Below are 23,745 nucleotides of genomic sequence, written 5' to 3'. Positions count from 1 at the left end.
CCAGACCCCCTCCTGAGGAAACACATTTCTTTATTGTTTCTTATAATAAATAATTATGTAAATAATTTCTACATTATTTATTGTATTTGTTTATTTATAAATATAAGCATATGTATACACAGCATTTGGATATGTATGCCTCTTTTTGAGAAATTTCTCCTGCAGAATAAAGCACCAGTGCAGCTGCTGTCACTTCCCCGCACACACAGACGCAGTGTTATTGTTCCAGTCGGAGCTGAATTACCGTAGTGACCCGGATATAGCACCGGGCACTTTTTTTTTTTTTTTTTTTTGGAGATGGCATTTGAAAAAGCGGGGGTTCGGTTGGTCTTCGTGTGAGGAGGACTGGAAAAAGTAAAAGCCACCACGCTTTTAAAACAGCAAAAACATCACATAGTTATCAGTTTCACCTGGAGCAGGACACACAGAGGGACAACTGTCCACAATGTCGACAGAAAAGGGAGAAAAACCCGCAAAAATTACGGTAACTAAGTGTTTCTTCTTCTTCTTCTTCTTCGTCGTCTGTGTTTCTAACGGCTCTCCTCTTCATGTAGTACATCCACAAACACACGACAGCGGCTTACACAGCTGCTACACACTTAATGGTCTGAGTTAGAAGACTATTCCTTCATCATATGAGTGTAAATTAGCATCTCTATTGTTAAATAACGACCCCTTAGAGGCGGGTGGATGTTTGCACGCTCCGCGGCGGTTGCAGCAGAATTAAAACATGGCGGACTCCGAGGAATTTAGACTTAAACGATTAAAGGTAAGAAATACAAACAAAGGAGGATATATTAAAGGGCAACACTCAAACGACGAGCTTAGTATAATAGCTGGTGTAGCTACATAATAAATAAGACCTTTTAATTATTGTGTGCTAGCTTACACAGTTAAGCTAGCGTTAGCCGGTTAGCTTAGTAGCCTGTAGTAGCCTGCTGCTGTTCTGCACTGATGCATGTCCAAGCTCCGACAATGTGATTATCAGCAAACCAATAACGTTATATTTAATAGTAAAGGATTCAGGCCCTTTCTGCCTTTATTCATCCAGCACCGCAGCTGTTGGATCCACACATCTCTGTGCACCCGGAGCTGCAGAGGACAATGCAAAAGGGGAGGTTTTCAATGAATGTAGGTGATGACTTGCGAGTCACTTAGATGCTAATTTAACACAAGGACTCCAGTAGCATCTACCACAGTGGTTAACAGTATTGTTTGGGGTGTGTGTGTGTGTGTTTGTACAAGTTTACTAATATGCTATGATGCGATAAATAGCCGAATTGTAAATGGAGTTTGGTGGGACGCCCCCTTCATCCCACTGATCGGACAGCGTGAGGCCTGAAGACATTATAATCCATAATAGCTAGACACTGGGATGAGTGAATGAATTAATGAATGAAGGTTGGTATAGCCAGTTATCTCAAACGTGGACATAAAGAGGTTGTATTCAGTAAAGGTAGGGCGTTATTTGATGGGGTTGCAGGCTCCTTATTTTAATCTAGAAAGCTCACAGCAGTAGGATTTTTAAAAACAGGTTTTTCCTTCCTGTCTAACCAAATCAAAGTTCCTACTGACAGTACATTTTGAGACTTGGGACTGTCCCTGTTGTGTTATTACTCTGTCACTTGTGTTACTGTGTGAAGGTGGTGCTCTCCGGTCAGTTGTATGTTTTGGTTTATTGCTGGAGGCAGATTGTGGGTATGGACACCAGCTGGTCAAATCTATGGAGAAAGGCAGAGCTGCAGTGCATGCAGGAGTTGGACCTATATACCTTTTTTTTGTGGCATGCATTTGACCTGCAACAACAAGTGCGGGCGGCACAGTGGTGTGGTTGTTAGCCTTGTTACCTCACAGCAAGAGGGTTTGAATCCCAGCTGGGGCCCTTCTGCGTGGAGTTTGCATGTTCTCCCCGTTTGTGCGTGGGTTTCTCCGGGTTCCGGTTTCCTCCCGCTGTCCGAAGACTTGCACGTGTTAGGTTAATTGATGACTCTAAATTGCCCGTAGGTGGGAATGTGAGTGTCTGTTTGTCTCTATGTGTCCTGTGATAGACTGGCGTCCTCTCCAGGGTGGACCCCGCCTCACGGCCAATGTCAGCTGGGATCGGCTCCAGCCCCCCACGACCCCAACAGGGACAAGCGGTTGATGATGGATGGATGGATGGATAACAAGAAAGGCACAGATGTAGCATAGTTAAACACTTGAACAGGGCTCTGGTATTGTGCCGGTGGCTTTTAAAGGGAAATGAGCCAATATTTATGTTATTAAATCAACCTTTGTTTCCTGCTATGACGAGATAAAGATAAAAGGGGTTTGAATGTAACTACTGATGTTACGAGTGACATAGACATTAGTCGTTAATCTTTGAACACATGATTGATTGATCGATCTGGGAAATACAGTTCGTTGTGACCTACAAATGCCCCTCCCTATGCAGCTTTACATTACATTCATATAGCTGAAGCTTTTATCCAAAGCGACGTACAATAAGTGAATGTAACCATGGAGATACTACTCCAAAAGTGCAAGAATCACGTGAGTACTTAAAAATGATCTGCGATAATCTCACAGGAGAACTGGAAGGACATTTTTAGACAATGTAAAACAACAAATTCTCCACGTTGGAGAGAATATACATGGAAAATGTCATCTGATATTTCTGCACTCAAAAGCAAAAGAGATCATATTCCAATCAGACACAATGTGGGAGAAGCAAAGAGGCAAATCTCTGTCATATATTCTGGTGTCGCCCTGTTGTGACCCCATTTTGGTTACGCGTACATCAAATTCCAGAGACTGTGTTTTCAACAAAAGCAACTTTTTGTTTCAATTTGTTATATTTGGTGGATCTAGAGGAGCTGGAGTGGAGGAACAAAGATGAATATTTGCTGAGAATATTCCCCGGGGCTTGTTAGAAATCAATAACTCAGAAATGGCTGAAGAGGGAGGCGCCTAGTGTAGATGAATGGATTGATATTGTGCACAGCGTCTTTGTAATGGAAATTACCTTTTAATCCAAGAACACAAAAAGAGGTTTTTATTGAAAACTGTTAAAATGGATGACATATGTCTTTACCATTAGACTGGACTACAGGTAATGTCTGATTAGACCATGGAAATACTTTTATATTTACTTTTCTCTTTACCTTTCACGACAGGAGTTCTCTACCAGTCCCCTTATGTTCGCTTTTACTCTCCCCTTGATGTTTTTGCACTTGTCTCTAAGGGCGCACTCACACTGTCCTTCCGCACCGCGACCCGGGCTTTAGGGTACTTGTCCCCCCTCCCTCTCCCCCCGCGCCCCAGCCCCGTTTGTACTCACACTACCTGGGCCTCGCGCAAATGCTTCTTGCTGCCTATACGTCATCACGCCGTAACATGTCACACGCATTGATCGCGTGTGTGTGGCTTTGTTTCCAGATCTTTCTGTAGACCTCGGAGTTTTTGTGCGTCTTGTCGACTGTTTTTGAATCTTTTCATCGACCAAATCTGCAGTAAACACTCCACCTCCGCATCACCCCAACGTGAACTTTTCACCGCCGTTGTTGTTGTTGTTGTTAAATGTCCGCGCATGGTCCCTCATTCTATTTTCTATGTCCGAACAGGCGCACATACTGCTACCGCCGTAGGGCTCGTGCTCGTACACGTGTGCAAGCTCGTGCTCTTACATGTGCAAACGGCTCTGCTAAAGCCCACCTCTTGTCCGCAGTTATGCGCGGAACGGGTGCACTCACACTGCTTAAACGTATTAGGCTTTAGCTGAAAAAACGGTTTTGGCCCGGGACAGAAGGACAGTGTGAGTGCGCCCTAAGTCTTCATGTTGATTGTTTGACTGTTTGTTCGTTTGTATGCAAAATAATAAGTAAACGACCAAAACACAATAAACTGGGGGCCGTATTCACAAAACATCTCAAGGCTAAGAGCTCGTCCTAACTTGCTGATTTAGGGGTAACTCTTGAAAATAAGGGGCGTTTCACTCCTACTTTTGGGACTTTTTAAGATAAGTGTCCTCTCGAGGACTCCTAAGTCACTAAGGGCGCACTCACACTGTCGTTCTGTCCCGGGCCAAAACCGGTTTTTCAGCTAAAGCCTAGAACGTTTAAGCAGTGTGAGTGTACCCGTTCCGCGCATAACTGCAGACTCTTGAAAGAGGTGGGCTTTAGCGGAGCCGTTTGCACATGTACGAGCACGAGCGTGCGCACGTGTACGAGCACGAGCACGAGCCCTACGGCGGTAGCAGTATGTGCACCTGTTCGGACATAGTAAATAGAAGGAGGGACCATGCCCGGACATTTAACAACAACAACAACAATGGCGGTGAAAGGTTCACGTTGGTGTGATGCGGAGGTGGAGTGTTTACTGCAGATTTGGACGATGAAAAGATTCAAAAACAGTCGACAAGACGCACAAAAACTCAGAGGTCTACGGAAAGATTTGTAAACAAAGCCACACACACGCGATCAATGCGTGTGACGTGTTACGGCGTGATGGCGTATGGACAGCAAGAAGCATTGGCCGAGGCCCAGGCAGTGCGAGTACAAACGGGGCTGGGGCGCGGGGGGAGAGGGAGGGGGGACAAGCACGGGTCGCGGTGCGGAAGGACAGTGTGCGTCCTAAGAGTAAATCAGGAACAATCTAACGTGGCTGCAGGAGTCAACATTTTGGAGAGATTCAATGATGGTGAGCATTAAAAAGGTACTGCCTTAATTGAGATGGCGTTATGAACGTGGTAGAGTTGGTCAGGGACGCCATCACCTCACCAACGAATAAAAACCACCCAACATCACCAGAGATTAAAGTTGTTACAACTCTCCACTATGGAAAAATGCAGCTTTGCAAGGCAGGCGATCTTGGCGTCTCTCATCCAGACCCCACACAGTGCGGCAGTTCATTCGCTTCCACATATGAGTGTCTCTGTCATAAATTAACTCTTAAGGGCGCACTCACACTGTCCGTTCGTACCGTGCCCCGTGCTTTAGGGTACTTGTGTATTTAGGGACTCAATCACTGTGGGCATAGAAGGTATGAAGATGTCATCCCTGTCAACGAGGTCAACCCCGCCCTCTAGTGTTATCTTAGGAGTCCCTCCCACTCCTTAGAGGCTTTGTGAATAGGTTTTAAATTACTTTTAGTGCTCCTTACCAGTACTCTTAGATAAAAGATAATATGTTTTGTGAATACGGCCAAAACTGCTTCAAGTGCTACATTTCGGAAAGAGGTGGGCCACGGTGCCGTCTGAATAATGTGTTTTAGAAGGTGTGTGTGGTTTCTACTGTCCTGATGTCATTAGGCTGCTCGTTCCACCATTATGGAGCCAGGACAGACTGGATTTCGTAGTGTGGAAGTAGCTAGCCGTTTGGTATTAGCAGGGTAGTGAACAGCCTGGGGTGTAAGGTTTGACCATGTCCTGGACGTAGGAAGGGCCTCAGCCATTCGCAGCAAGGACGGCAGGTACCAGTGCCTTGAGTCAGATTCAAGTCACCGCTGGTAGCCAGTGCAGGGTGGGAGGACTTGGGAAGCTTAAAAACTAGCCTGACTGCTGCGTCCTGGATAAGTTGCAGAGGTCGGACAGCATTTGAAGAAGGACTAGCCACGCAGGAGTTGTAGTAGTCTAGACGTGAGCTGACAAGAGCCTGGACCCAAACCTGCGTCGCCTTCTGGGTGAGGTTGTGGAGGATAATTCTGCAACTCAAGTCGGTTTGTGGTCCTCTAAAGTATAAAAACAGGCAAAAATAAGTACACAGGTTAATAAGAAATGAAGTGGGAATATGACGGCTACTGACCGTAAGCTCAATGACAACGTGATCATCCGGATTTAGGATATTTTATAATTTTTGCACATTCCGATTCCAACGTCTGAATATTCTTAAGAATCATACGTTCATTGTTCTTTGAAAGGGTGTGCTTTTAATATTATTTTAGTACTATTATCACTCTATTAGTGGCAAAAAATGATCTTAAAATGACAATGATATTGTTTGTCACAATTATTTCTGAGACAATGAATAGGAAGGTCAGTTCCTACGGTAGAACATTGAAGTCACAGGTGATCAAGTGTCTTTATTCCTTATTTGAGTCCAGATTTGTGCAAGTTTTGTGAAAATTTGAAGCTCAAGGAATGGTATTTATAGTTAGGATAAAAAAAAGTACTGAGCATTTTGTTCCCTTTGACATGATGAGGTTTTTAAGCAGTTGTTAGTCGGCACAATGAGGAATAAAATCTTTAATGTATAATTTCTGAAGTGCTCAACATAAAATTGCCCCTTGAAATCCCTGACTTTCTCTCTCCTACAGCACGAGGAGCGCCTGTCCAGAGTGTTTGATGAAGTGATGGGGCTTGGAGACTTTGCAGACTCCTCCAGGGGCTCTGCCAGCTCCTCCAGGAGTGGAGGTCAGGACGAGACAAAGGGAGTAGACGAAACTTCGGGACAAGGGGAAAACCAACAGGTAGAAGAAGAGGATAGCAACAGCAGCAAGCAAGAAGAAAAGATGGATGAGGGGGTGGGAAAGTCACCCTTTCCTCACATTTCCTCCTCACCTTCTGTCCGACACTCCTCATTCACCATGGGACCCAACGAAGGAGGAGGGGGAGGAAGTGGAGGGGCAGCATTTGACGACGCACTGGACGGCCTTCCTTCTTTTGGGCCTGAAGAAGAAGAAGATGAAGACTGGCACTTTGCCCTGCCAATGGGCACCCTGGAGGATGTTAATGTGGGTAAGACAAACTCAGAAAGAAGCCAACCAGGAGAGGGGAACAAAGTAACTCAAGGCGAACCCTGTACCCGTCAGCCCAGAGAGGAGGAAGAGGAAGAGGAGGAGGACCAAGAGAGGGAAGGGAGCAGTGGGTCCGCTAACACCTCCCACTCCTCCCAGGACCACACACCTGATAACAGCCGAGGTAAAGCTGCATGCACATGAGAATGGAAAGGACCAGATTGATCACTAATGGCATATTGCGAGTCCCTTATCCACTGTAATTTATCAAAGTATCTTTTCATAGGGCCCTCACACACTACAACAATTGTTTTCCCCCCTCGGAGATTTAGTTTTGTCTGACGGTTTTTGAACATTTCATCCGACCAAATCTGCAGTAAACACTCCACCCCCACACCACACCACCGCAAACCCTTCAGCCGCATCTTTTTAAACGTCCCTCTCAGGGAACAGTCGTATATAAAAAGTGATCAGGACCACCGTCAGTGCTTTACAAAAGCCCACCTCTCCACCGGGCCACGGCCTGCAAGCGTGCCGTGCCTGGGTGAACAGGACTTTAGCTGTGACGCGTGCTTGGCAACGGTATGACTGAACAGTGGGAGTTCACCCATAGTGACGTTATCCCGGCTATTTGGGCCTTCAAAGAAATTTGCATTTACCTGGTAGGTAGGGACTAACAAAAGATACTATTGAGTTGCATTATGGGAAATGTAATATCCAGTGTTTGGAGGGTTTGACCTGTACTTACAATATGGCAACAATTCAGAATGTTGCCATATTGGCACAGTTTTAGTTTTCTATAATCCTGTTTCACACATCTCATGCAACAGAATAGTCACAGCTGATAAACACATGAACTTTTCAGTCAACCAACACGACGTGCACATCTTCCCAACACGACGTGCACATCTTCCCTACACAACGTGCACATCTTCCCTACATAACGTGCACATCTTCCCTACATAACGTGCACATCTTCCCTACATAACGTGCACATCTTCCCTACATAACGTGCACATCTTCCCTACACAACGTGCACATCTTCCCAACACAAAGTGCACATCTTCCCAACACAAAGTGCACATCTTCCCAACACAACGTGCACATCTTCCCTACACAATGTGCACATCTTCCCTACACAACGTGCACATCTTCCCTACACAACGTGCACATCTTCCCTACACAACGTGCACATCTCCCCAACACAATGTGCACATCTCCCCTACACAATGTGCACATCTCCCCTACACAACGTGCACATCTTCCCAACACAACGTGCACATCTTCCCAACACAACGTGCACATCTTCCCAACACAACGTGCACATCTTCCCAACACAACGTGCACATCTTCCCAACACAACGTGCACATCTTCCCAACACAACGTGCACTTCTTCCCTACACAACGTGCACATCTTCCCAACCATCTCTACTGAAATTTGAACTCCTCCATGCTGCCGGCTCCTTAGTCCCTTTATAAACAAACACAATATTATGTTAATCATGTTGTCATATTGCTTTTTACTACAACTACTATTATTACCACAAGTTAGAGTCAACGCTGTTTGCACAGTTTGATGTAGGTTCCTTTTTCAGTTCAGCCAGTTTGCTTAAATTCAAACAGATCTAAACTCGTAGACAGGGTTGGACCGGCTAAACTGGAAATCAAACAAAAACTCTAGTTCTGCACGATAAATCCCATTTAGTCGGATAACTCCTTCTCATTTTATACAGCGTCTTTCTTCCTTCACTAGGAAATGACACGCTGACCATTCCAGTGCAAAGAAAAACCTGTTGCAAGTTTTTATTAGACACATTTTAAATTAGTTTTCTCAGCATATTAGTGGGCTGGGTGGCACATATGCTTGGTAACTGGACTTTCATTGATCAGAACAATACACAAGGTTAATACACCAGGACTAAGTTTCTGCAGAAAGGAAAGAAAATCTGTGTAAAAGGATTTTAAGTGTGCATTGGAATTGTCCTCTTTTCCCCCTGGTAGTTATGGTGGGCGAAGCATGTGTAGTTTTAAACTCTTAGGTGAAGTGTGTCTGCCTTTTTAGTATTAAAAGTTAAATTTTCCACCTCTCTGTCAGACGGAGGTGTCCTGAACCAGACCGAGGAGACGGAAGATAGCCAGCTGGGAGAGGTAGGGATCTGGAAATATCTGGACAGATTGTCGAGTCACTACTCTTTGAACCTTCATCGGGTGATTATGAATACTCTCTGTTGTTTCAGAGGTCAGAGGCAGCTCCAATGGAGGATAGTACTCCCCCACTGGTTAATATTAAAGATGAGCCCATTGATGAGGGCTACGACGCTGCTTTACTGCCTCAGAGCTCCATCAGACAGATCAAAGAGGAGCTGGAGCACCAGGAGGTAGGTGTGGGGAGAGAAAGCTATCTGTATGAATCTGCTGTTTATGTTCAGTACAAAGTGTAGTAATACACAGTAATACAGAAGTTTTCTCCTTAACATACAACAGTACTGCTCTGTTTAATTAAGCACTTCAACAAAATCTGATTTCTAATGTGTGGTCATTTCAGGAGGAGCTGAGGATCAGCTCGGTCTACTCCGTAGGTGGAGGAAACACCTTTGCATCACCTACCAGTGAGTTCATTTATCTGTTCACTGCCTCCGTTTGTTTGAATGTCCGCAGCATTATGGAAAAACTACTGGTCCAACTTTCATGAAACATGGTGGAAGAGCATGACTTGTTCACCTTGAATACACAGAGTAATGTGCGGCACTATACAGGTATGCACTTGGGCTCGTTCATTCATTTTTAGTAAACGTCTTTGTGCTAGTGAGCTGGTAGATTAAACTCTGTTTGATGCCCAGTCTGACTGATTCAAACATTTGCATAATGTCAGGTTTTCAGTACCTGTGTGAAAGGGATATCAGCACCCAGTGGTTCATAACTGCACATTTACCATACGTGTGTGTGTGTTATTATTAAAAGATTCCAAACATATCATTTCTCGTTGTTTTTCTTAACCAACCTCTCCTCTTTTATCCACTCAAGTGCCAGCACCCGTCCCAGCTCCCCCTCAGACGGCCATTTTTATCCCCGGTAGAGGCACTGTCCTACAAGCCATGACCCCCATCCCTCTCAGACCACCAGCTCCAATCCCAAGTTCACTACCACCTCTGGTACAAGCACCCCCACGGCCACCTCCACCCAACGTCCCCGGTAGCGTTCGCTGCAGCGGCTGCTCTAAGGTACTGCTGCTGCTTAACAAGGCCCCTCTACATAGATGAGCTTATTATTAAGGAAAACACTGTTGATGAGAAGCAGAAATGACCGTTTTTAATGCACCAGGACTTTGGGCGGCTGTGTTTCATCAATCTGTAAATGGTTGTAGGTTCTGCTGAAAGGCCAAACAGCGTTCCAAAGAAAAGGTTCGACGCAGCTCTTCTGCTCCACAGTCTGTCTGACTGGACATCTGCCTCCAGCCAACAAGAACCGCTCCTGTTTCCAGTGCAACAGGTACATCTTTGTTTCCACCGGACATCAGTGTGAACTTAATCAGGGAAGAGTTTCACTTAGCTGGATTAAGTTGGCAGTTTATATGTGGTGTATTCGTTTACCTCATTGTCAAAACGTTGTGCTTCCCTCCTTTAAAGTAAAATTATGGGGTTTTTTTTAGGTTGTTTTTGCTATTTCTGACTTTAAAGTGAAGTAGATAATTACTTGAGAGTTGATTATGCTGCTAGAGTGTAACGGGGAAGCATTTCCACCACATAGGCTTTTATGGTTCACTTTTAAATGTTTTTTCTTATGATCTACTATATGACCACTTATTTCTATTGTAGTGTAATTGAAAAATGGTCTATTCACTGGCATACATGTTAGAATTGTAAATCCTACATGCACATAAAAGCTAAGTTTCTCCCCCAAACACTACATGTACTGTACATATGTTTATATTTGTTTCATTATTTCACTGTACGTATTGACATTTTACTATAAAGTAACATGTGATGCTCCCGTGGGGGTGTAATTATTAAAGTTCCAAGTTTGACACAGACCTCTAAAACTCCTTCATCATTTAATTAAAGAGAATCTTGATTCACATATAAGTATTTTACATGCTTTGTCCAGGTTATACAAGTTGCACTGTTCCCTTGATACATTTAAGCTTGAATTGTAAAAACTCTGTCGATTTGAATTTCATCTTCATCGTCACTGTGAATGTTCCATCCTCTGTCCCGCCATCATCCTGTATTTTTCCTGACTACTGTATTGGTTGCTTGTGCTGTTCTCTCTGCAGGGAGATCGTTCAGCCCAGGGACATGATCACGATTCCAGCAGACATCAACACCTACATTTACTTCTGTGGCCAGTTCTGTCTGTCTGTCTTTCGCCACAAGAAGAAAACTGCCGACAAGGTTCCAGATAAATGGGCTGACAAACGTGTGGAGAAGAAACCGGAGAAGCCGCCTGAGAAACCAGCTGAGAAACCGCCTGAAAAACCCTTTTGCAGCGTGTGCAGAGTCTCTAATAGGGTACGGTACACTTAATTAAGACATATTTTGGTCAAGATGCCTGATGAGCCGAGTATTGGCCCAGGTGCTCTGTGTCTTTACTCTGTTCATTATCCTCGTTTAACTGTTGTCATCTCTTTAGCAGATTGAGCACGAGGTCACCCATCAAGGTCGTCTGCACAGACTCTGTAGTAATGCTTGTTTTGTAACATGGCGGAAGATGCGTCAGTTGGCCATGAACTGCTGTGAAGGCTGCGGACTTTACTGTAGCAGCAGCTCAGGCTCCTGTCAGACACTAACAGTTGAAAGATCTCAGCTCAACTTCTGTGGTCCCACCTGTATTGGCACCTACAAACAGGTAAGTGTTTGTGTGAAAGATCATTTTTTATCAAGCTAATGTAGCAAATGCAAACCTCTTCGATGCTCACCGTGTTTCCCCATAGACCTGCAGAAAAACAGCTGCGTGTGCCTTCTGTCACAAAATGGCTGTAGTGTCCGCCACCCTCATGGAACGAGACCTAAAGGGCAAAGTCCAGCTGTACTGTTCATCTGCTTGTGTGGAACAGAGTCGACCACCCCCACACATCCTCACTGGTAGGACACACCACAGAGACACACACTCACAAGCCGAGGTCAGCTGGTATATGCAGTCTTAAATGCAGAGCTTGGATTCAGATCATCTGTGATTACAATAATCTTCTCACTCGTATATGAAAATATGATGTAGGATTTGTTGAATTTAAAACATTCAAACTTGCACCTTTCTTTACATCACCACATCCTTATCACAACCAAAGACAGTGAAAGCATTATGCATGTTCACACACTCGCTGTAGGGGTTTTCAATATTACCCTTTTCCCTTAGGTGCTGCGTTCCCCTGCTGCCAGTGCAAGGCGTCTGCTGTCCCTCAGTATCACCTGGCCATGGTGGACGGCACCATTCGTAACTTCTGCTCCTATGACTGTGTCTCTATATACAGGGTAAAGGCACCGGTACAATAAGAGCTTTTTTGTATCAGACAAAATCTTTTGGCCTAAACCTAAATCTCAATGCTGTTATTTTCACACCATGTCTCTACAGAAGTCGGGGGACACCTCTCAGCCAGACCTGACCAATGGAACCTCGACTTTCAGGGATTCCTCCCACAGAGATGCCCCCAGGCCGGGGCCCTCTGCCGGAGCCAGCTCTGTCCCTCCCATCCCTCAGGATTACCCATCTTCAGTCCCCTACCCGGGCCACCATCCCAGTAATACCTCAGTTCCCCCACTGGTGCACCCTTACCCAGCCATGTCTTCACCCTCTGTCCCTGGGCAAGCCCAGGCCAGAGCATCCGCTGATCAACCCCTGAAACCAGCGGAGGGCGGGCCCAGTGAAATCTCCAAGCTGACCTGCCATCAGTGCAGCAAACTGTTCAACATGAAGCCGCTGCTATTCAGTTACCAAGTAAGGAGCTCACATGCACATACGGTGCGTTTCCACTATGGTCGAATACCCGAAATGAGGCCGGTCTGTCTCCGAAACGCCCCAAATTTGCTTGTGAGTCGCTCGAGCAACGGCCATTTTTCGACCTGTTCGAGAGCAGGTGCATAAAAAACGGCGGCTCAAACCCCTGAGGTAGCCCGGTTGCTGATGGGATGTAGCTCTCAGCGGGATGTGGCGTGTAGTAGTACAGACGTCGCAACAACACGGTGAAGTAGAGTTGACACATTTATCCAGTGGTGTTGTAGAACGCAGCGCAGAAAATGAACTGTGCACGCACATTTTTGCACAGGAATGCGGCCAGGTTGGATTCTGACCTGCGGCCCTTTGTTGCATGCTCCCTCTCTCTCTCTCCCATTTTTACACACACACACACACACACACACACACACACACACACACACACACACACACACACACACACACATCTGCTGCAAGCGGATGCAAGCCTGTCCATTAACAAACACTTTTACAGTGCCCAGAATTGTTGAGATGGAGTGTTTTCTCTCATTTTACTTATACATAAGTTGACGTGAATCATACGGGCCACCTAAAAACAAACTCTGTATGTGTTTTGAGGAAGAATGCGCCGCTGTATCACTGATCAGCTGATCACCGGCGATCAAAACCCATTCAGAGTGATACGTCACCTCCAGAGTCTAGCAAATCCCTCTCAGGCCTTTTTTTCGTTATGGAAACACGGCGAGTGAACGGCCATTTGAGAGGGCGTGCCCTGAAACTTTCCAAGCAGCCACATTTTGCCCTAATGGAAACGCCCCTATCCAGACTCTCATGAACGAACCATGAGGACAGTAACACTAATGCTGTTTTTCTCCTGCAGGGTCGTATTTCCATGTTCTGCAGCAGGACGTGCTGTGAGCAGTATAAAACCGTGAAGAATATCCTGATGGTGTGTGAATTCTGTAAACAGGAGAACGTGCCCTTCGACATCATCAGTTACAACCAACAGGACATGATCTTCTGCAGTGAGAGTGAGTAAACACAGATATGACTTTTCCCCGTTATCCTCTGTTTGTATCCTGTTGTTTTTCAGATATTCTAAGCCTTAAAATTATTGCTAACTAAGGTATAAAATTGCAAACGCAGAAATTCAAATTATTGCTAGTTGACATGGTCAACTTGGTTCAGTAACAATATTGACAAAACTGGCCTAAAATTATGACCAGCCACAGCTCTTGCCCTCCATGTGTCTGGTCTAAATGCCAAATTGAATCAGTGTCATTGGACTTGAACGTTTTTGTAGTAATTGAAATAATATAATATTCCACCCACCCCGTGTTCCAGACTGCAAGCTGCTCTTCAAACATGAGATGACATCTCGTAACAAGGATCATCCCTGGCGTCCCTGCACCTACTGCTCAGGCATCGGCCAGAAGATGCTGCATAGTCACTACGGAGGCAGGCTGGAGGAGTTCTGTAGACCACACTGCATGTCCCAGTACACTGTGCTCTACTATGGGGTAAGGAGACACGTTTCCCACTACACAGGAAATTGTTTGGCATTAAATCAACGAGAGTGCCTTACTCCATGTTCAACATGGTTATATTTCTTTTTTTATCTCTCTCCTCCTGTTCTTTCTTCCCTCGTTCTCCTCCTCTGCTGTCCAGATGGGTCGATGTGACAGTTGTAGGAAACAGGGCTATATGACTGAGAAGTTGCAGTGTTTGGGTTCAGTCCGTAATTTCTGCAAGCTGCCCTGCCTGCTGCAGTACTGCAACCTGCATTTTGAGATGAGCCAACACACCAGCAGTAACGGTACTGGAACAGCCCCACAACCACCATATGGTAAATTATCACATCAGTGTTGTACAGTGTGACGTTGAGTAGTAGTCTACATGCAAACAAGCCCGTGCTAGTTGAAATGTTCCATGGACAGTATAAAAGAAGTGGATGTAGCCACCGTGACATAATCTATTGGTTGGTGGAGTACTATACTGAAGCATTGACACTGACATTTTGGGCGTCGTTGTCCTGTTTTCTGGCAGACAGAAGTAACAATATTTGGATGAGAGGGTGGAGCTAACTCATCAGCTAATATCAAGGAGGGCGGAAAGAGGAAAAGTCAAAACAACATGTACTTACCTGAAAACAACAGACTCTTGTTTGGGCTGGCTCTGCGGCTCATCCGGTCCGAATGTTGTGTCCTTGAGCAGGAAACTGACCCCTAAATTGCTCCCAAACGCTTCACCAAGCAAGCAAGCTAGCTAGCGTTAGCAAAGGCTTACTGAAAGAGGCTGAGACACAAGTATGGGGTATGGCACATGCGCAGTGGGACTAGAGCTGCGCTGTTGGATTGTTACAGCAGATGGTGCTAGTAATAAAGGGATGGTTTCCTCTCAAATGGTCTTTGGTTGAAGAGCACAGTTAATGTGCCTGAATGCATGATCCTGATGAGCATTTGGCCCCTTGCATGGCAGCATCTGTCATCAGTGTGAGAATGTGTGTATGAAAGGGTGAATGTGGCAAATGGTGTAAAAGCTCCTTGAGTGGTCAGAAGACTATAAAGGCACTTTACAAGTACAAGACCATTCCTTCCTTCCTTCCTTCTTTTAGTATAGCTGAACACTGAACAAGACCGTTTTACGCAGGAAAATAATAAATTAACTTTCATGCAGTCAAAACCTGGTGGAGGTGCCTCTATCCTGTCTGACAGGTCGCTGTTGCAACTTGTCAGTCTCAAGGGAACCAGGAACCAGGAACCAGGAACCACACCCTAAAGCATACCCTGCTCTACAGTCTATAAGTGTATTAGGGTCGTTTTCTCATTGACTTCTATACAACGCCCTGCTGGACATTAGAAAGAATGGTTTCGCTCACTTCTGCATTGGCTTCACTTTTCAGGCCCAGAGGCTATATCCACTTCTTTTCAGTCTGTCCAGTATTTTTCACAAGATCCAGATAAAGGTGTGCCTAGTTCTCGTGGCATGTGGGCGTAATTGTGCTGCAAGAACATGTTTTGCTTTTTGGGTTTGACTGTTACAAGAGATTTCTTTGGATGGAATTTGAAATCCCCTGAAAACGTAAAGTATTTCTGTAGAACATCATATGTTCACGATTAACTAGGCAACAACCTTTTTTTTTTTTAAAAAAAACGCACGTTTGGGTGTTATTTATAAAGAATTTAACTAATTCTGTGTGGGTGTGGTTCGATTGACAGCAACCAAAAAACCCACCAACTGTCATCAAATTCTGATTCAGATGTTAAATCCTGATGTAATTCACAGAAGTAAGCAAAGTATCACATTTTTCTCCTTTTTTGAGTTTCACCCACTTCAAACCAGGAGCTGCCCTCCATTTGTTGTGCTGGCTTGTCTTTTATTTTTATTTTTTTTACATAGCAGTTAAACAAACCCAATGAAATAGTTACCGCAGCATATAAGGCGGAAGGTGTGACAATGAAATAGATGAATAAATAAACTTTAACTTCAATGTTTGACAGCTTTAAATGACGTTAAATACACTACCTTTGTATTGATTATGTCTACCACGTGCAAAAATGTTTTCATTAGTCTGTATTATTTGGGATTCTAGTAAAGGTGATGTTTTGTTTATGTGCCGAGCATTTCTTCATTTCAGGCCAGCGAAAGTTAACAAAAAACACTTGTATATAAATAAATATCAGGCCCTATCAGCACAGGTTCTGGAGCTCACCCAGTGAGAAGAAGAGACTAGAGTTGAAAACAGAAAAGCACTAATCTCACATGTGAAACGACCCAAACTGTTCTGACGTTGGTACGTTACTGTCTTCCTCCAGCTCCTACGCAGCCCCACGACTCTTCAAAGATGAATCCAGTCATTGCTGATGTCGTGTCCCTGGCCAATGGCTCTGCCACGCAGCCCAGTGTGTCTGCAGATACTGCTCTTACTGGTTAGTCATGAAGTGTTTGTGTATTTATAATATACATTTCTCGCAAAAGGGTTCAGTGTAGTGCTTACATTTGTATTTGTCTTTTGTAGGAGCTCTTCCCACCTCCAACATTGATGGGAAAAATCTGGACCATGTATGTACTCGCTCTGTGTATGTGTGTGTGTTTAGAGTTAAGACCATAGACCAACTCATTAAGAACAACATAAGCTCTCCTTTGTTTATGTTTGCTGTTTTATTTTTCATGTTTATTTCCAGGCCAGTACTCAGACGGACGCCATGCGAGTGCCTGTGTCCCGTCGACGTCAAATGAAGAACAAGTCCGTTCTGTGTCGGCCCTTCACTATGGACCAAGAGAGCTCGTGTCAGCTGCCCATACCTACCGCTGACTCAGCAGGTAACTACAAAAAAAACACTCTAACAAGTTTTGGTAGTCTAGTGTTTCACACGGCAGAATGTAGGTACAGAGGTTTCATCTGGACTGTGTGCCATCCGGCAGCTTCCTGACAGTATAATGCACCTCACAGTGTCCAAATGCCAGGTGGACATAAAGGGCGCACTCACACTGTCCTTCCGCACCGTGCCCCGTGCTTTAGGGTCCTTGTCCCCCCCCTCTCCCCCTGCGCCCCAGGCCCGTTTGTACTCACACTACCTGGGCCTGCGCAAATGCTTCTTGCTGCCTATACGTCATCACGTCGTAACACGTCACACGCATTGATGACGTCATCGCGATGCGTGGCTTTGTTTCCAGATCTTTCCGTAGACCTCTGAGTTTTTGTGCGTCTTGTCGACTGTTTTTGAATCTTTTCATCGACCAAATCTGCAGTAAACACTCCACCTCCGCATCACACCAACGTGAACCTTTCACCGCCATTGTTGTTGTTGTTAAATGTCCGCGCATGGTCCGTCCTTCTAATTTCTATGTCCGAACAGGCGCACATAAATGACGTCAGAAGTGCCGTAGACGTCGTACTCGTACATGTGCAAACGCGCTCTACAAAAGCCCACCTCTCTCAGACGGGTCGTGGACGGCCAGCTGGCCGCAGTTATGCGCGGAGCGGTTGCACTCACACTGGTCAAACGCACTAGGCTTGACCCGAAAAACCTGTTTAGGCCCGGTGCGGAAGGACAGTGTGAGTGCGCCCTAAGTGTACTTGCAGCACATCATGCAGACGTCTCAAACTAGCATTACGTTTTTTTTAAATCCATTTTGATTAAAACGCTTTTGTACTCCCTGTTTTTCTCACCATGACCGTATCAGCTCTCTCCAAACACCAACACATGATGGTGCTGAATCTTCAGTCCTGCTTTGTGGGTGGCAACATCGCTCCCAAACATTTCCTTGTGTTTACTGATTAAACCGAACAGCTCGTGGTAGCGGAGAGTAAGGTTCCACTACGAGGCACGTTTTAATATGTTCATGTGACACAAATCGAATGAGCCAGATTCAAATTAGGAGGTTGAGTCGTCGCCGAAGCAGAAACAACTTTTAACTTGGCACTTTTTTTCTGGAATATAATACTGAGCTAGCTTGAGCTTTGTTATTCTCACAGTCCACACAAGACAGACGGTTGATATACTGGGTTTTTCTGACAAGTCAAATATAACGTTCTGCAGAAAACACACGGAAAATTAAAATGGTCGAGCAAATGGTACTCAATTGTATTGCAAACTTTAAATCCAGCATAATTGATTTATATATACCAGTCAATGCTAATCTCCACAACAGGCTTTAGCAATAATACTGTAATACCTGGTTTTAGTCACACTGACAAAAGCAGCCAGTTTCCTTCAGGCTGTGCCCGGTGCCTGTCACAACTCTACAGACCATCTAATATATTTTCATTCATTTTTCTGGTTCGTTAAATAATTCATTGTTCACAACTAGCTGTTTCAATAATTGCACCAGCTCTGCTAGATAGCTCCTCTCAACCTGACCGGCCATCCGCAGAAGCCTCCACGTCTCCGCTGCCGTCTCCGAAACCTCAGGGAGAAACTCAGCCGTGCAATGGCGTGCCGACGCGCCTCACCGGACGCCATTTCCTAGGCAAGAGGGACACTGACTCTGACTGCAAGGTCTGCTCACAATACAAGAGGAGGAGTGTGGAGGAAGAAGAGCAGGAGGAGAAGAAGAAGCAGAAGATGGAGGAGGAGCCAGAGAGGAAAACAAAAGAAGAGGCAACGAGATTAAACTCCCACAACGAGAACGATAGGGAGAGGAAAGAGAAGGAGCCGTGTGAAACGAAGCGTTGTGAGCAGAAGAGTGGAATCCTGAGGAGGCAGACGTCGTTTTACTGTAAGACGTGTTCGGGAGAGCCCAGCCTCTGTCCTGTGCCCTGTTTTGAACTCTACCACACAAGACTGATCTACAAAACCGCTCCTGAACTGGAAGCACAAGGTGAGCCTTCTGAATAACACAAATGCATACATTCAGTTCTACTTTATATGTAAAATAACACCAGTTTGTATGCACTGTATGTTAATTGCGATGACTGCATCTATGTTAAAAGCATAGTTGAGATATTTTGAAGTGGGGTTGTATGAAGTACTTATCCATAGTTGATGTGTTACCTGCAGTAGATGGCCGTCAGCATGGCCCCAGTTTGCAGAAGCAGGCAGGAGGACAGGCTTGGGAGCTATGCGATGTATTCCTGTGGACAGGGACACCGGCTAAATGTGTTTTGAAGCTGTGATCTATGCTCGTGTCAAAGCCACCAGACTCCATTGGCAAAATCAGTCATTTTACCTCACAGAACACCTGAATTTCAGTTCTACCACTGCCGCTATTGGTTAGTTTAGTTGTGTTACTCTTAATTAACCCTTTAAAACACCAAGGTCCTATAATAACATGAACAAACTAACCGAGCGAGGCAGCGGTAGACCAGCACCTTGTGTTCTGCAAGGTAAAATGATCAGTTTTGTCAGAGTCTGGTGGCTCTGACGAGAGCGTAGAACGGCTTCATTTCCCCCGTGTAAACTTGAATGGCTGTCTTTGCCATCAGACAGCCATGTTTAGCAGCAAAGCAGTGAAAACATTCTAAATATTATATACACTTAAACTGATATTGGGTTTTTTTTAAGTTGCTAAAATACATTTAGCTGTTGTCCACAGCTGTGCATTTCTTAGCTTCCGTGTCAGGACTCCTGTGCCATTGGTGGGTAATACACTGACTTTGAATAAGTACCTCATACAATTACACTTCAAAACACACAAACTATCCCTTTAATGCCATTATGGTCAGAGAAACATCAATGCACTGACATTCATGTGCTTTTTCTTCAAGTCAATTCAACTGACTTCCTAAGAGGGTCGAGTTTGTCACCCAAGTGTTTCTCTCCACAGCCTCCTGACCTGCTGACATGAGACGTTGTCTTCTACCCTGACCACGGACAGAGATGACACAACTACAAGGTCGACCCGTTGTGTGTGTGTGTGTGTGTCGACACAAACACTACTTTAGGGAGCTGAACTAATTTATGTTCGTCTGTTTTTAAGTTAAATCTTAAATATTATTGACGGCGAAGGCAGAAAGCCCTTTAGTTTACAGTGGTTCCGTAAATGTTTATTTAACTAAAGGCCGCAGTATTTATGCAGAACAGATTTCATGGCTGTCTGTTTCCTCCTCTTCTCATAAAGGCTATTTATTTTGTGTGGGGGTATTGTAAGTGGTCTACACAAGGTTGATAGACTTCCATAAGGGCTTCACTGACCTACAACACGGTACTGTAACATGTTAGTTTTGTTTAAAAATAAGTGTTAACCTCATTAACTAACGTGTGCCAGAAGACATGTGTCATTAAAGCTGATCCTGATACATTTGTCAAGTGTCTTCAACTTGTGAATCTAATGTTTCATTCACTTGATTTCTTTGTGTTGTTTAAATGAACTGTGCTGCTACTTTACTTCTGCTGGGTTCCTATATGAACACACACACACACACACACACACACACACACACACACACACATATAAGTATGTATTCACCACCACGTCCCGTAAGGAGAGATCACGTTACATCACAGGCTGTAACCCCATCCTTACATTTATTCAGGTCACATGTGCCTACCTGCTTGCACAGTTGCAGTCTATGGGGAACTTTACAGGTTTCTTATGAAGGGGAGAGACCACGGACCTAGCTTACACCCCACAAGCGACAGCACAAACTAATTTATGCATAAATCAAATGCAAAACAAATGTACTTAACAAGGGAATGCAGGTCCATGCAACAGGTAACTGTGCTGCTAGTTGTGCTTTTACTTTGAACAAACACTCACGAACTGAATTAGTATCTAATAATTATTTGTTATTGGAATTTCTTGTAAAGCAGCGTTTCATTTTTGTAAAGATTCATTACAATCCAGCTGGAATTAAAGATGCTGGTTGGGTTGGAGTGTTTTAAAGGAGGGGGACTAGAAGGGGATTTCAGGAAATGACAAGAGAAGTCAAGGTCTTGTAGAAATAAGGGATTTTCCCAATGGAGGATCTTAGTGGGAGGTTATTTAGTTTGGGTTCACGCTCACTGCACTGAGGACCAGTTGACCAAACTAGGAGGTGATGCTAGGTCCTACCTATACCTTAAGACGCAGCTATCTAACATAAAAAAGGCTTCAGTTGTTTTGTTTTGAATGTGTGATGTATGTTTCAAAGTTAAATCTGTTGCTGTACCTCACTACTGATCCGATCATGTTGACATTTGAGTTGGTTCCAGTGCGATATTCCATCTCTCATGAGTAGTTTTACTTCTTTTGCCAACAACCTACTACCCCTTTGTACGTTTTTGTCACTTCTCCTTGTTTTTATAAACCCTGACGTGCATCAGATTGTGAAATCATGTCGCATTCCTGCTTTTTTGTTTGTTTGTTTGTTTGTTGAAGAGTATTGTCAACACCTGGAAATGACGGTTGCGTTAAATGCAAATGAATCTGTTAATAAATTTCCTTTGTGAATACATTTTTTTTGGTGTGTTTTTATATATTTCTCAAATTGGACCTGCCCAAACAATTAAATATAGATAATAAAAAACAATTCTTTCAGACTAATGATCGAGTGAATCTGGGAGTAGATTTCTGCTGGGTTTCTTTATCTCCAATAAGTAAAAGTGTTTTCTTCCGCTTGCCTCAGGACTGTAAACAACCCCTTGATTTTCTGCATATGTCAGCAGATCTTTAGACCGTAATAGTAGAACCTTTCATGTCTGAGGTCATGTGTTCCCCAAACAAAAAGATGCTTTCAAAAGGAAACCGTTAACGCATCTGAAAGCACAAGCCTTTGCATAGATTGAGTTGAGTGCTACAGCTGTGAAATAGAAACTGCTACGACACAAAGGTTCTACGTGTAACATTTTAGCAACACTACACTCATTTAATATACTACACTTTGCTGCTGTAACACTGTAAATACTGCAAATCCCCCCACTGTCCGACTAATAAAGGATTATCTTATCTCTTATTAGACATCAGTAGAGCGCTGCAAGGTCTAAATGTGTTAAACACCTCTCAGCGTGGTTTCATATTCATGGTGTGCTAAAATGACTTACACAGCGTGATGATGATGGGAGATATAAGGTGTATATCTTTTCAAAATGTGTTTTGTTCGGCCAATTCTTGTCCATCTTTCCATTCCAACAGTGCATTTCTGATCCATTTATCCATATTTTTGTTTACATGCTGTTATTTCTGCATTGTACTGTAGAATAATGCAGCTCTGACTGTATTTAGTAATGTACGTTTGATTCAATAAAATAAGTATATTTAACGAACTGTTGTCACAAATTCATTTTCCTCTTTTACTCTTTTATTTCATTTTGTAAGACGAGATGATGTTCATGTGTCTAATCGGACATTTTCTACTTTTCAAATTAATTTGCAGCTTAATATTTTTAATTCTTCCTCTATCTTATCTTATCTCTCTCTCTCTCTCTCTCTGCCTCACCTTCATGATCTCTCCTCCTCTCATGTCCTCCTCTAATTCTGTCTGTGCTCTCAGCTAGCTCCTCCACAGGAGAGGGCAAAGTGAGGTGGGTGATGGTGCCAGTCCCAGTGCCGGTCTTCATTCCAGTGCCTATGAACATGTACTCCCAGCACACACCTGTGCCAATGGCTATGCCCGTGCCCGTACGTGTCATTACGTTACTAATTCTATGAATGTAGAATTTAGTTTGCTCCATGTGCTCTGACTATTTACCTATTTCTCCTGTTGTCTTACAGGTTCCAGTACCCATGGTAGTACCGCCACAGAAGAAGGACATGAAAGATGCAGAAGTCCAGTCAGAGCCTTTGGTTGTTACGGGAGAAAAAGAGGAAGATGTGCCTGTTTCCGCTGCAGGTGACGGCACTTTATTTCCCTGAGTTGTATGTCCTGTAAAGCTTGAAGTATGTTTGCTACATAGATCAATCAAAATACTCAAATATCAAAAGCTTAAATACCCAAGTTTCACCTCATTGATGTTAACTTTTGTGTCAGCTACAGAACAGAGTTGTTCTTATAGTGAAGACACGAAGTCTGAGGTGGTTCCTCCCGTAATCTGTGAAGAGGAGGAGACTCAAAAAGCGGTGCAAGCCGACCTGCCGCTCGCTGTAAGTTTGGAGAAGAGCCCAGAGTCAGCTGATCCCCCACTTGATGCTGAGCCAGAGGGGACCACGACGACAAGCGACCCACCTACCGACCCACCTATCGCCCCACCTATCGACCCACCTACCACCAGTGCTGAGTATCAGCCTCCCTCCTCTCCGCTGATGGACTTGGAGGCTGATGTCCCGTTTGGTGAGACATCCTGTAACTTGCAGTGAAAAAATTGAATGGCGTGTAGTCGCTACAACTTTTGTGTTTTTTTCACAGAACCCATGGCTCAGAAGACTCGTGCTGCGAAGCGAGGAGTGAAGAGACCCAGAGATCCTTTCTCCTCCACCCGGAGACGGGTATGACCCTGCTGCATAAGCACTCTTTCATTCATTCATTTGATCAGCCTCTGGTTTAAATCCTTAAACCAACTGTAGGTTTGTAGGCAGACATGTTTCCTCGCTCGCTGTTCTGATTCTTTAGCCGTATGAAACCTTTTTTTTAACAGCTCCCTGTCCTCGGACGTTACGACTTTCTTAAATATTATATGCTTCTATTTATAGACCCAAAAGGGTTTCTCTCTTAACGTACACAACCTTTCAGTCGTTTCAACAATTTC

At 44.3% G+C, this 23,745-nt stretch overlaps 2 protein-coding genes across 3 annotated transcripts in view; both read left to right on the top strand.

Annotated features, from left to right (window-relative positions):
* The first annotated feature begins 345 nt into the window (after positions 1 to 345).
* The window catches only part of LOC310954524 (zinc finger MYM-type protein 4-like), a 30,007-nt gene continuing 6,607 nt past the window's right edge, over positions 346 to 23,745 (top strand). Inside the window, exons 1-22 of one of the 2 annotated variants that reach the window (XM_083924022.1) lie at positions 346 to 484; positions 6,292 to 6,895; positions 8,808 to 8,860; positions 8,950 to 9,090; positions 9,258 to 9,321; positions 9,737 to 9,933; positions 10,077 to 10,201; positions 10,986 to 11,220; positions 11,345 to 11,557; positions 11,643 to 11,793; positions 12,065 to 12,180; positions 12,281 to 12,643; positions 13,521 to 13,671; positions 13,985 to 14,160; positions 14,309 to 14,486; positions 16,456 to 16,569; positions 16,659 to 16,702; positions 16,825 to 16,963; positions 22,554 to 22,681; positions 22,775 to 22,892; positions 23,037 to 23,330; positions 23,406 to 23,485. In XM_083924022.1, coding sequence (XP_083780148.1) covers positions 446 to 484; positions 6,292 to 6,895; positions 8,808 to 8,860; positions 8,950 to 9,090; positions 9,258 to 9,321; positions 9,737 to 9,933; positions 10,077 to 10,201; positions 10,986 to 11,220; positions 11,345 to 11,557; positions 11,643 to 11,793; positions 12,065 to 12,180; positions 12,281 to 12,643; positions 13,521 to 13,671; positions 13,985 to 14,160; positions 14,309 to 14,486; positions 16,456 to 16,569; positions 16,659 to 16,702; positions 16,825 to 16,963; positions 22,554 to 22,681; positions 22,775 to 22,892; positions 23,037 to 23,330; positions 23,406 to 23,485 — 3,723 coding nt within the window. In that variant the 5' untranslated portion in view covers positions 346 to 445. Of the gene's footprint in view, positions 485 to 6,291; positions 6,896 to 8,807; positions 8,861 to 8,949; positions 9,091 to 9,257; positions 9,322 to 9,736; positions 9,934 to 10,076; positions 10,202 to 10,985; positions 11,221 to 11,344; positions 11,558 to 11,642; positions 11,794 to 12,064; positions 12,181 to 12,280; positions 12,644 to 13,520; positions 13,672 to 13,984; positions 14,161 to 14,308; positions 14,487 to 16,455; positions 16,570 to 16,658; positions 16,703 to 16,824; positions 16,964 to 22,553; positions 22,682 to 22,774; positions 22,893 to 23,030; positions 23,331 to 23,405; positions 23,486 to 23,745 lie in introns of both variants that reach the window. The other variant, XM_083924021.1, reaches the window with a different exon arrangement.
* LOC310954529 (uncharacterized protein) lies at positions 17,815 to 22,211 on the top strand (the record flags this gene model as incomplete). Its single annotated transcript, XM_083924034.1, has 3 exons — positions 17,815 to 17,884; positions 18,518 to 18,964; positions 19,910 to 22,211. 3 exons carry the CDS (start codon positions 17,815 to 17,817, stop codon positions 19,915 to 19,917), a joined length of 525 nt encoding a protein of 174 aa, XP_083780160.1. The 3' UTR covers positions 19,918 to 22,211.

The sequence above is a fragment of the Echiichthys vipera genome, assembly GCF_963691815.1.
Source record: "Echiichthys vipera genome assembly, chromosome: 12".
In the NCBI taxonomy this organism is placed as follows: domain Eukaryota; kingdom Metazoa; phylum Chordata; class Actinopteri; order Perciformes; family Trachinidae; genus Echiichthys; species Echiichthys vipera.
Note: the sequence above shows the minus strand (reverse complement) of the source record. Positions and strands in the feature narration are given on the sequence as shown.